The sequence below is a fragment of the Montipora capricornis genome, chromosome 8 (genome assembly GCF_036669925.1).
Source record: "Montipora capricornis isolate CH-2021 chromosome 8, ASM3666992v2, whole genome shotgun sequence".
In the NCBI taxonomy this organism is placed as follows: Eukaryota; Metazoa; Cnidaria; class Anthozoa; order Scleractinia; family Acroporidae; genus Montipora; species Montipora capricornis.
In genome coordinates, this window is record NC_090890.1 from 10,770,081 (window position 1) to 10,782,580 (window position 12,500).

The following is a 12,500-nucleotide window of genomic DNA, read 5'->3' on the forward strand; positions in this document are numbered from 1 at the left end:
TTGACGTAAAGCTGGGTTTACACTGCGACGTAAGCCTTTAGAAGCATAAGCATAACAAAGTTTGCACTTGTTGCACAAGCATAAGAGAAGTGACATACCCTAGCACAGTTAGCTATAGCTCCAGGAATGGGACGATCCACGTTTCCAAAATGGTAGACGAAGAAGAAATTCACCCCCTTCTATTGCTGCTACGAAGAAGAGCAGCAAGGTGTTGATGGGTAAGGGATATTTCCCAAAAGAGGAAAGAACAAGGGCCCTTTCATAATCTGGTACGGGAACTGCAACTAACGGACCGAGAATTTTATTTCAGGATACTTCATCTGACGATTTGTCGTAAAGGCAAATAATTGCGAACCGCATCAGCAAATTCCTCTTAAAAAACCGTACTTTCGGAAGCCGTCTTAGGCACTATTAACTTGAATATCCGCTGGCGTAAAAAAAACAGCCACCCGGTTTACACAATTATTAACGTTACATAAGCATCAGCATAAGAAAATGGAAATGATACCTTTTTCTCATGCTTATGTCATTCCCGGCAGTGTAAACCAGGCTGCAAGGTGACGAGCGGGTCAGGACGTAGCAATTAAAACGACTGTCGTGATTGGTTCATAAAACAATAGGCACAAAGAATAATAGAGCAATATAAAGAATAATATGCATGCAACTGAAATAGCTGAGGCCTTGGAGGTCAATACTAAACACAATTCTCTACGTTTTTGCATTCTCCATAATATACTTTGCCCCTTCCCCCCCCCCCCCCCAAATTTTGCATAAACCATTGTTTTCAAATGCTCTTGGGGACACTGCATTTGAAAACAATGGTTTATGCAAAGTTTGGGAGGGTAAGCAAGGTGTATCATGGGGATTGCGAAAATGGTCAATAGGGTTGCGTCCTACGCCAGCCATTAACATTTGTTGTAAAGAGGAGCGGGTTCTATATGTCAAGATGTCTGTATATAGGGTACATATTGTTTCCCGTGCTTTTCATGTCGCGGAAACGTACATGTAATTGTATTGATAAATCAGTGCATTTTGTTTCATAAAAGTGTTTGCTTAACGTACCCGCAACTGTCTGTGAGACATAATTGAAAAATATCAAGTGAGTTTTAGGAAAACCTAGGGAACAAAGGTATGATTAAATGACAAACAATGTTATCGTTCTTAAATTGAAGAGGGAATGGGAAATGAAACCTATAGGCACTTCGTGAGATCATAGATTTTGTTCTTAGACCAAGACGCAAGAATTGTTAACGAGGCTTGGTAAGCTAACATGGTAAATAAACCAACATGCTTAAATGAGGGCAATAGTATTATTTTTATGCACGGAAATGAACTTGAAAGACCCAAATCGGCACGCTGTCCTTTTTCAGGAGCATTTTGACATTCTTAGATGACGTAGAAAAGGCCGAAGATGACGCTATCAGTGAAATCAGCCAGGTTTGTGTGATTTACGAGTGAACTTGCCTTATATTCTGTTGTGACGTGGCGTGACGTACGTGACGTGATGTGACATGAACGCAATCATGGCGGTCACGCCGTAGACAGGGTCTCTTAATCTTATGGACTAGTTTTCCAACAAGTGTTGTAAGATACGACCTTCGGTTGGTCGTCCTTCTCTTAGAAGACTAGAACATTTAACCATTTCGTAAATGCCATTCCTAAGGCAGCGTTTTCTTCTCAGTTTAGACTTCATCTGAGTGTTGCAGACGGATGAGGCCGGTCTGATAACTCTGTAGTCCAATATCTTTGTTTGTTTATCCCTTGTCGTTTCGGCCTTTGAATAATGACAGTAGGGAGTTTAAGCAAAGGCGTCAGCTACTTTGACGACAATTCCACAAAACAAGAGTGTTATAAGTTAAAAGAGGAAAAATAATCGAGATGCAGGTGCTGCAAGCATTTTAGTACATTTTTTAGTTTTCCGTACTCTTCAAGACAACGCTAGGTTTTTATTTTTCGTTGACGCTGAAATTGTCGTCGCTCTAACTCTCTCCCAACTAGAGTGGATAGGGTTGTAATCACATAGATGCCTTCCCAATACATCTATCAATAAGTTAACAAAAACATTTCTTGCTTTTCTTTTTGTGAACCTAGCTCATCTCCTCTGCCGTGTTGTGTTTTTTAGGCTCGTGATGGTGCGGTTTCTCGTGGATTACCGTCATCAAGTACTTCCGCTTCTTTAGCAGTAGACAGAGAGTAAGTAGTGAGCTAATCGTTTTAATCTGTGTTTCACAACGGCATTGATCCAAGCAAACACTATTTTGGGTTGTGGAAGAGAGAAACAATCTGTGTATTAGGCGGCAATCTTGTTCCCAGGATCTCTCCCAAGGAAGGAGGTGACGAAGCGGCGCAGTCCTTGGTTTCAGAAAATCAGTGGATTCTATAATTGCTCCACGACGCCGCCATCTTGAGTAATTGTAACGTGTCATGACCAAAGGGCAACCATGAGACGTCAGAAATATTCAAGATCAAGATAGCGGCGCCCGGGAAATTTTAAGGTGAAGAAAAGGGCGACTAAACTTGATTATCTGTCTCTCTAAGTTATCTTTTTTTGCAGCCGTGGATGTTCCCTTTAACTCAAAGGTTAATATCTGCAATTATAAAATTAAGATCATGTATCTGCCAGATAACTCTGGTAAAAAACGGCTTTTTTCACTGTACTCAAACGTAACTTTTTACTTGGCACAGGAAAGAAGAAGCTGTATTGGAATCAGCAGCTGCCGCAGCTTCTGATGTTACTACAGCCATGATGGCGGTCAAGATAGAGTTGGAAGAGAAGAAAAGAACAAATGAACTGCTTCAGAGAGCATTGGTTAGTAACAAAACAATCGAGCATTCTGATTGGTCTAATCCATGGAGCCTTTTCATTGGTTTGATCCTTGACGATTGATTGGTTTACTGACTCGTGCTCACTGCTCGAAAAGTGCAGGGCACGGAGTTCCCAGTGTTGTGGTCTGGTCTGATTGAGGGCCACAAATTCATTAGCTTATGGCTATTACTTGCTACCCTCTTGAATAAAGACTTCACTTTACTTCACAATCTTTGGAGCGAAACAAAGCGCTGCGATGTGTCTGCCCTATCGTTCAATGAGGAGGGAACTCTATCAACGTGGGCAATGTGCTTAACCGGCAACATTATTTCAGATTACTCATTTTTGCAAGCTGCGCGTTCACGGAAATCTCAGTGAAGGCTGCGGATGAATGACAGTGGGTCTCTAAACATTTTCTGAAGCCCATCAAGTATCATCATCACCATCATATCCTTATTTACCCTTGGATTTGTAACGTAGCTTATTGTAGCTAATATATCCGGGAAATTACCCTCCCAACCATGATATACCACAGGAGGCGGATCACAACACCAGGAACTCCATACCCTACACTTTACCAACAACATGTGGGTCGTTTTACGTTCCACAGGGTCATGGACGCATTGGGAGACAGCGTGGTCGATTGGTTAGGCTGCCGGACTGCCAACCTGGGGCTGGTTGCTGGAAGCTTGGTTAGCACTAACCGTTGGTTAAGAGGTATCAAAACCTATAGGTTTCCATGGTATTTAACGCTGGCTAGTGCTAACCATTCTTCGAGCAACCCGGGCCTGGAGTTAATACTTAAGGTTGGGAAGTTATTTGAGTACCGTATCGATTCAATTAAACGCCGCCCTGAAGGCGCCGTATCGGACACGCTCAAAATTTAATAAACGCCGCGGCGTTTAATCCAGTAAATACAGTAGTCCCATATCATCCATCGGCTGCGAGTGTGAATGGCCAAATGGTCTCTCCTTTCCGCCAGTTGGGGTTGCGTTGTATTTGTTTCAATGAGTTGTTTCATTGGCCTTGAAAAGCTCCTGAGAGGAACTTAATTGAATGCATGCCCAATTTTGACATCCAACGCGAAGTGTCCCTTGAAGTCTAAGCATTTGCTACCTGTTTCCAACAATAAGGTAAGGGTTAAGGTCAGCAATGATTCCAAGTTCGAGTGAGGCGTAACACTACTGTGAAGTTTTCTATACCCAATTATTCCATCAGAGATCAACCCTAGTATTGGAATTGGACCCACACAAGGACAGAGAAAACCTCTGACCAGGGTGGGATTTGAACCCACGACCTTCGGATTAGATCACCGCTGCTCTACCGACTGAGCTACAAGGCCAGAACGGCAGCAGGCCGTGGGTATATGAGATGTTATTCACAAGGACAAGTTCGGCTAGGCCCAAGCCTAATTTAGATAATCGTTAGTTGTTGTCCTTCAGTAGCATATTGATCAATCCGAAGGTCGTGGGTTCAAATCCCACCCTGGTCAGAGTTTTTCTCTGTCCTTGTGTGGGCCCAATTCCAATACTAACTAGGGTTGATCTCTGATGGAATAATTGGGTATAGAAAACTTCACAGTAGTGTTAGGCCTCACTTGAACTTGGAATCATTACTGTCAACATGCTACTGAAGGACAACAACTAATAATAATAATAATAATAATAATAATAATAATAATGATAATGATAATGATAATGATAATGATAGATAATGATAATGATAATGATAATGATAGATAATGATAATGATAATGATAATGATAATGATAATGATAATGATAATGATAATGATAATAATAATAATAATAATAATCTTTATTGACGAGATCAATTTCACCGGAGAAGTGATTTACAAAAGAGTCCGTAAAGATTAGCGTTATTTTGTAGCTTAGGGTAAATGCAGCTGTTTATCCTTACCTGAGGAGCAGCAGCATTTCGGGGACACTTTGCGGCGTTAATTGTCTGTATTACGAGACACGAGTGTGATGTTGAAGTTGGGGAGAAGAGCGGAACAGCAAGGGGACACTTCGTGACGCTTATTGGAATCCTCATTCTTCTCATTGCTTGCAATTCTCGACGTATCTGGATTTTTTTTGTCCATCAGTTGAAGCCTTCCTGTCGCATATGGCACTACGCCGTTGTAAAATGCAATACTACTTTTTTCAGTTTTTGAGTTTGACCATTTAGGAGATGAGAGTCACAAGAAGAGCGCAAATCTCCAATTGATCAGGAGTGCGCCAGACCATCAACATCAGAAACTCCACGCCCAACTTCATGCGAAATATGTTTACGTTATATACCGTCCCTCAGGGTTTTACGGAAGGGAGTGAGACGGGGATTTCGATTCATAATCCTTATCCATGGAACAGCACTAGAATCTGATCAATTGCATTTTTGGTAATACACTTAATCAAAGCACCGCTGTCTCTTGTATGACTTAAATACACGGATTGTTTGTCTCGCCGGAGTTAAACCCACTCTATCCCGCTCGTTAGTTCGATGATCCGGATACTCAATTAACTTACCTAAGCGTTTATTTATTACTTACTTTTACTTGAAATCATTTGCTCCCGCTAAAGGTATTTCGAGGTATACAGTAGGCTATTTTTTTCTGTTCTCTCGCCTCAGAACCAGCAACGCGAGTTCACCCTTCGACAAGCGAAAGAGATGGAAAAAGACGCCAAACAAAGACTTGCGATACAACGTCAGGAATATGAAGCAGCCATCCAGAGACACTTGTCCTTTATCGATCAGCTTATTGACGACAAGAAAGTGCTGTCGGAGAGATGCGAAGAAGTGGTTAACAAACTCAAAAGCACAGATAAGAAGTACGGGGACAAGATCAAACAAATGGAAGACAAGTGAGTGTCGAGAATTGCCAGTTTTGAGAGCGTCACGACTTGAAAAATCTTTATTTGTTTAGAAACATTCGCGTTAAAAGTACCACCTCTATCAACTCAAGTAAAGATTAACAGTTACGGAACTCTGACTATAGAAAATAGCTCGAACGCCGTCGTTAATTTTATGGATGCAAATACGGGATGTTTATGACAATTGAACGGCAAGAACCGTAGTTGAGGGGGCATACATTTTATTCAATTGTCAGAAAAGGTCTTGAAATTCCCGGGAAAATCTTATAAATCTTAGCTTGTTGGCCAATATTTCCTCAAATTATCCAATGGGGTCTCCTGCTGCAGTTAGAAGCGAATGAACTTGGTTGCATCCTCAAAAAAAGTTTGGCTAACATCATGTTCTTCCCACGGTCGTTTGTTTTTCATGAAAATATATTACCTCTTTTGTACTACACGCTGAGAAAATGCTGAAATGTGATTGACTAAGACCAGTAGTATTTCAGCCAAATTTGAAATACTTACATGTTTGCATGGTAACCGAGATTATATTGTTTATTCAACTTTGAAACAATGGCGGAAAGATTTACCGATTGTGACGCGAAGCAACCGCAAGAACTTAAAGAAAATGCGAACTCTGAATAAAGCACTAAAACCTGGTTTACTATTTGGATAACCCGGGCTACAGTTAGAGAAATAGGCTACAGTTCGGATATTATAAGCCACAAGCCCAAGAAAACTTTATGAAAAACTAGGGAAGTTTTTCGCGGCGGTGAGAAAGAAGGACCGTTCGGACTACAAGCCAGACATTTTGCGGGTTATGTTGGTGTGCCTGGGCCGTCATTTAAATGAAAGAAGGTAGCAGCATTTCCATTGCCAAGGACTCAAAGCCGTCAACCCACTTCGATCCGCAATTATGGGGGGCTCTAAATTTAGGCGACTTTGAGGAAGGCGATGAAAACGAGCAACGGCTGATTTCTGACGGTCAGGCCAGCACGTCCTGCCTACACGGTCTACTGTAGCAAACACGCTGATGATGAATGAAGAGCGGCGAATGACGACAATCAACAACTTTCACGGCTGTCACGTCACCGTTAACTACTAGCTTAGCCAAAAGCTTGCCGAGCCGAAGGTTGATGGTCCACAAGCAAAATTAATAGCAGATTAACTGTCTTTGATTGCTAAGACTGTCAAGAACTTTCATTCTTTGAAACTAAGATTTACAGACATCCGAGTGCAGTGTAGAATCGGTAGAAAACTATTTGCGTGATGTTTGAGCAATCGCGTGTTGTTGTAAAGCCAATCATTTGCGCGTTACTAAATAAATATCACTCACGGTATCTATCCCAAATACCCCTCGGAACCGTGCTATTTCCTATACACATGCTCAACAGGATATGCTTTTCTAATTGGTTAATGACAAATACCTAAACAAGTTATAGAGTGTAAGAGAGGTTAACACTGCAATGCGGAGGTTAAAGTGGAGTAATTTTGTTTAGTATATAATAAACTAGTAATAGTTTTCACTTCATCTTCCCCGCCTAAAATAGTATGAAAGGCAGTTGAGATATGTTTAAATTATATGCCGAACATGTCGCCCCTGTTTCCGAATTGCGTCTGACAAATCGTCGCTCGCCCCTGTTTCTGATTTGTGTTTGGACAAAATCAATTTCTGAGCCAGGCAACTCGATTTGCATAAGATCTGCTTCAATGTTTGATTTTTCAATCGCTAACCCGAACAGCACTTTGGTTCTCCGTGCGAGTTTCTACTTCATGACTCCTAAAACACCTCGGTCGTGTAGAACAATACCAATACCACTTGCGCGCCCGTTTACGCAATACCGATACCACCTTGCGCGCCCAGTTGAGCAAATCGAAATTGATTCCCCCTACAATATCCACCAATTTATACATTTACCCTTTTTACGCGGGGACTTCTAGGCTGCCTCCTTGAGGCCAAAACCCTGCGGGGACAATAAAAAATGAACTTCCTCGTGCATTTCGTGATTTATGGTCGCTCGTGATGTGTTGAAAGCCGCTCTCAAATGGCAATCAAGTTTTGCCTACCGCTCGGGCAGTTTTGGGAACTTTCAAAACGCCACTCGTACCCATAACTCTGGAAATGTACTCTCGTTCATACGATTTCCTATACTTATTTCTCATCTGTCCATAAGATAGTCTTCCCCAAAAAATAGTTTGGGAATTAACACATGGACTGTAACAAAAATGTAGCCAAAAGCCTTCATATCCTCGCGATAAATGTTTCTTTTTTATCATCAAGGAAATGTTCCGCGTCTTTTTTTTTTCAGTCATCAAGTTGAAATCAAGAAACAAAAGGAGGTTATACTAGCCGCTGAAAAGCTTAGGCGAGAGAAATGGGTTAGCGAGAAAACTCAGCAAATTAAGGTCAGTAGGATAGCGGTTAGGGATATTTGTTGCTTTCGACGCTAGGAGAACACAATTTCTAATCTCGGGTATCCTGTGCATAGGGTGAGCTTTTGCAAGTTTTTGTTTTTTCATCGCCATGTTGAATTACGTCATACGCGCATGCGCATCTCGGTTTTGATACGTCATATGCGCAAATGACGATCGCTCACCTCGTGATTGATATGCACCGACACTCAAGGGACAGTTTGTAGTAATAATTCAACAAATTTCAGATTTTCACAAATTTAGTTTCTGTGATGTCATCACCTGTTTACTCAGTCCAAACTTTCCATTTTAGCCACATTCCACAAGCCTCACATATTAATACTTTCGATAAACGTTCTTTACGCAAATGCATCGTCTTCATGGCATCTTGGCTCTTCTAGTGATTCCAGCCTCCAAAGTTCTCCCAACGAACCGTGACGCACTTCGTAATCTATGATTACTCTTAGATTTACGTCTCCTCAAGTGATGAATATGAGTATTCCAATTGAAAAAGACAGACATATGTTGCATATGGCGTCTGCGAAAGGCAATTTATTATATAAACACCAATGAAATACCAAGTGAGCTTTCGCGCGAAAACATGTTATCTTCACACGTGAAAAGATCACTCTTGCTATGGTCACATATATATCGCGCCTTTTGATGCCTTTGTTGAAATGATTTAGGATTTCATTGGTGTTTATATAATAAACAGAATATTACATGGCCGCTTGGAGGTACGAAATTTTTCTTCTCGTGCTAAAAAATAATTCACTCGTTCCTTGCGCTCACTCGTGAAATATTGTTCAACACGAGAAGAGAAATTTCGTACCTCCAAGCGGTCATGTAATATCCTCTATATGTCTCGATGGTCTCTCATCCAGATACCAGTCCCATGCGATAGGGATTAACTTCACTGAACTTTTGAAAGCGTCTCAAAGGATAATAGGAAGACGAGCACTGAGTGGTTCATACTGACCATTGTCAAGCTGAATTTGATGATCCACAAGTCTTTATATATAGCATATTACTGTACTTTAAACACAAGAAAAGTAAATTAATAACCACAGCAATTCGTGCTTTAACTTGCTGTGATAAAGAAGTTGAAGTGAACTCAGAAAAGATCAACATGTCAGCCTCGATGCCAATGATACCCTTCTCCTTTGCTTCCAAAGCGACTGTCGAACGCACTTCAATATTCCGAAATTACTACTAGTATTTAGGGGAGGGGGGGGGGGGTGGGGGTGTAGTTTCACATCATGATAGCCTTTCTCTAAGGCTCCAAAACACGCCGTTGAATCCTTTTGATTTTAAGATCGTAAATGCTTCAGTATAATTTTGAACAGGTTTCAGTTTTCAGTTTCAACCATAGATGTCGCCGTACTGTTCATTTCCGTGATGTGCAGACGAGCTAAGAATACTTCAGATTGTTACACGGTTTTGTTGATTTACAGGAAGTAACTGTCAAAGGACTTGAACCGGATATTCAAAAGTTGATTGCCAAACACAAAGCGGAAGTGAAGAAGCTCAAGTCAACTCATCAGGTAACATTGTGTCTGGACCAATTTTGTTTGTTGTCGTTAATGTTGATATTTGCGAAGAATATAGGCGGTTTTCGATTTCCTTCGATACTGCTCTGGGAAGAACGATGTGAATATTTCTAACACCATTCAAGTGAATTCTCCTCTCGTTGATCAGAAATTGAATTTTACTCTTTTCTGTCTCTTAATTCAAACACAAGTGAACTCAGAAAAGATTAATGCAAACACAGTCAATAAGTAGGGAAACCTGTAAGATTTTTCCTCTTTTTAGACTGGGCATTACCTTGAGCGATGACGTCTGGAGAATTGGCTTTACTAATGACGTGGGGGCATCGTTTACGATCCTGGGAAAACTATAAATGTTGGATAATATTGTGCTTTCGTCGGATCGATTTTCAAAAACTGTTATCGACGAAAAAAGCGTGTCATGAAATTGTGTTCAACACGTGACGAAATCTCGTACTTCGTATTGGCTCATGTGATTTGTTTGCGAGCACCACGTGATACTGATCTGTTACCTTAAGGAAATAATGCGTGCGGCGGTTTCTTCTGATAAAAGGAAGGTTCACGTAAGACCGATTTAAGGGATTGACGTAAGCCGGAAGTGAACATCTCGCATTGCAGGGCTTTAGCTTTGCCCAAATTGTATCGGTAAGCGAAGGTATACCGAGTAATTCAAGACCAGTTTAAAGGGTAACACCTCATTTCCGGTTACCGTCCGTTGCTCACAAAAGCGCCTACCGAGTTCCCTTTCAAATATCACTTTCCCAGAAATCAAATGTCGAGCCAGATCGGGAATGCACGAAGAAAACCTCTTGAAACAAGCAGAGAGGAGTCCCTCAAATTTATTTCTCGTGTTCTCTGGATCTTTCCCCTATTCTATGCTCCAGGCCGTTCCTTGCGTTTTTCTGCTCCCAGTTCGTCTCGCCGTCTCCGAAGCAGGTCACTTGTGAGCCGATTATTTGATCTGAGTCATGTCCGATGAAGAGATGCAGCTTAAATGTCCTTACCCGTCTCAACGTTTTTAGCACTTGTCTCCAGAAATATCGGAAAATTGTTCTCTTAACTGTACTCCTCAAGTAAACATAAACAGCTTAGAGAACCCTGACCATATGAACCCCTAAGCTCTTCACTTGTTACGTAGTATGTATTTTTTGCATTTCTGCACGTAAGTGTGATTGCTGACGCCGTTGCTTTTCTTTTTGCAACTCGTTGGCAGGCGGAGTTGCTTGAAGCAGATGAACGCGCGGGCAGAAGGTACATCCAGCAGATTGAGGAATTAAGAGACCAGCTAGAAAGAGAGAAAGAAAGCGCTTGTACACGGGAGAGAGAGCTTTCTCAGCAGAGGTACAGAAAGGTGTCAAGAGCACTCTTTGCTTCTTTTTTCAGCATTGCTGATGCAAACAAAGCATCTCAAAATTAACAACCATTAGCACTTTTTAAACTTGTTCAAAGGCCAGATAACTTCGCTATTTGATAAGTCGCTATCCAAAATAAAAGATATACTCCAGTGAGTCCACGTGAAACGTTGGCAAAGGTTTCGTACAGGGGATTTCAAAGATGTGCATAGAGTGTGCATATTCACAGTTACGAGGGCGGCAAATATTGAAATCTTTTCACACAGATTGAAACTGTCGTATAGTGACTTATCCACCGGATAAAGTGATCCACCCTTTGAGCAATTGAGGCCAGAAATACAATGTTTGTTTACAGTTAATTTTTGAAGGAGAGGTTTGGTGAGGCCAAAAGTCCATAACCCAAAGGTCTCGATCTGCGATAGATTTTCGGTATTATCTATTTTTAGGAGGGCTCTTGCTAGACTTTTGCGGGGAAAAAAACATGGCTGTATTGTGTTCCTTGCACGATCCATGATAATTTTCAATTGAACACGAGCAATCCTCGTGCGGCCACTTGGTTGCAGACCAATCAGAAGCGATGTGGTCATCAGGCCCAATCTGATTGGCCATAATTTGGAGGGACCCGTATTCTAAATTTAGATAGTGCGGTAAACTGATGGGCCAAGGCCAATTGAAAGAGATGGACACTTCTGGGTTGTGGGCTTCTGGTGAGGCTTACAATGCTGACCAATTCCTGGCCACAGAGCATCGTTAGACCATCATTGGACCATTATTGGACCATCGTGGGTGGCCGAGACAGGTTAAATTAAACAGTCAGTGAAAGCCTCAGTTTGCGGTTTTTGATTTTTCCCATCCTTCTTAGGTATGAAAAGCAGTTAGAACAAGAGGAACAGGCCTACCAACAACAGAGAAGGCGATTGTATGCTGAAGTGCAGGAAGAAAAAGAGCGAGTTGCTCTGCAGGCTCAGAAACAGCGACTGGAGCTGGACGAGGCGCGAGCTGCCCTAGAGGTTAGTAAACCTTTCGTGGGGCGACCTGAAATCAAATCAAATCATAGGTTGGTTTTAGAGGAGAGAGGAAAACTGTACTACCCGGAGAAAAAACCTCTCGGAGCAGAGTAGAGAACCAACAAACTCAACCCACAAGTTAAGTCTGGGGATCAAAGTGAACCCGGGCCACGTGGCTCTAGTGCTGTTACCACTAGGCCAGCCCTACCCCCTTAGTAAACTCAAGTCTTACTGGGCTTTTTTCTAGTGGTCATTGAGTCCCGATGGACTGAAAACTTTTTTTCGACAAATCATAGAACGAAAAGGGAGGAGATCGTTTATATTATATTATTTACTATATTATTTGTTTTGCCTTTTGGTTTTTAGCCAGTTTGTTATTTACTGCTTCTCAATAAGATGGAGATGCATTTCTGTGCAAAAATCCATTCAACTGATTTTTCTACCCATATGTGCTTTCTACAACGGTTCTTTAAGGTCCTCTTTTCTTGTTTCAGGAATCTCACAAGAAGTCCATTCTTGAGATGC

At 41.6% G+C, this 12,500-nt stretch overlaps 1 protein-coding gene across 1 annotated transcript in view; it reads left to right on the forward strand.

The window, feature by feature from the left end:
• Positions 1-12,500, forward strand: part of LOC138013442 (centrosomal protein of 131 kDa-like) — a 35,872-nt gene that overhangs the window by 16,162 nt on the left and 7,210 nt on the right. Inside the window, exons 13-21 of the mRNA XM_068860528.1 lie at positions 1,371-1,437; positions 2,123-2,193; positions 2,686-2,809; positions 5,437-5,669; positions 7,967-8,063; positions 9,524-9,613; positions 10,830-10,957; positions 11,831-11,978; positions 12,470-12,500. The exon at positions 12,470-12,500 is cut by the window's right edge and continues 47 nt beyond it. Of these exons, the coding sequence (XP_068716629.1) occupies positions 1,371-1,437; positions 2,123-2,193; positions 2,686-2,809; positions 5,437-5,669; positions 7,967-8,063; positions 9,524-9,613; positions 10,830-10,957; positions 11,831-11,978; positions 12,470-12,500 (989 nt within the window). The remainder of the gene's footprint in view (positions 1-1,370; positions 1,438-2,122; positions 2,194-2,685; positions 2,810-5,436; positions 5,670-7,966; positions 8,064-9,523; positions 9,614-10,829; positions 10,958-11,830; positions 11,979-12,469) is intronic.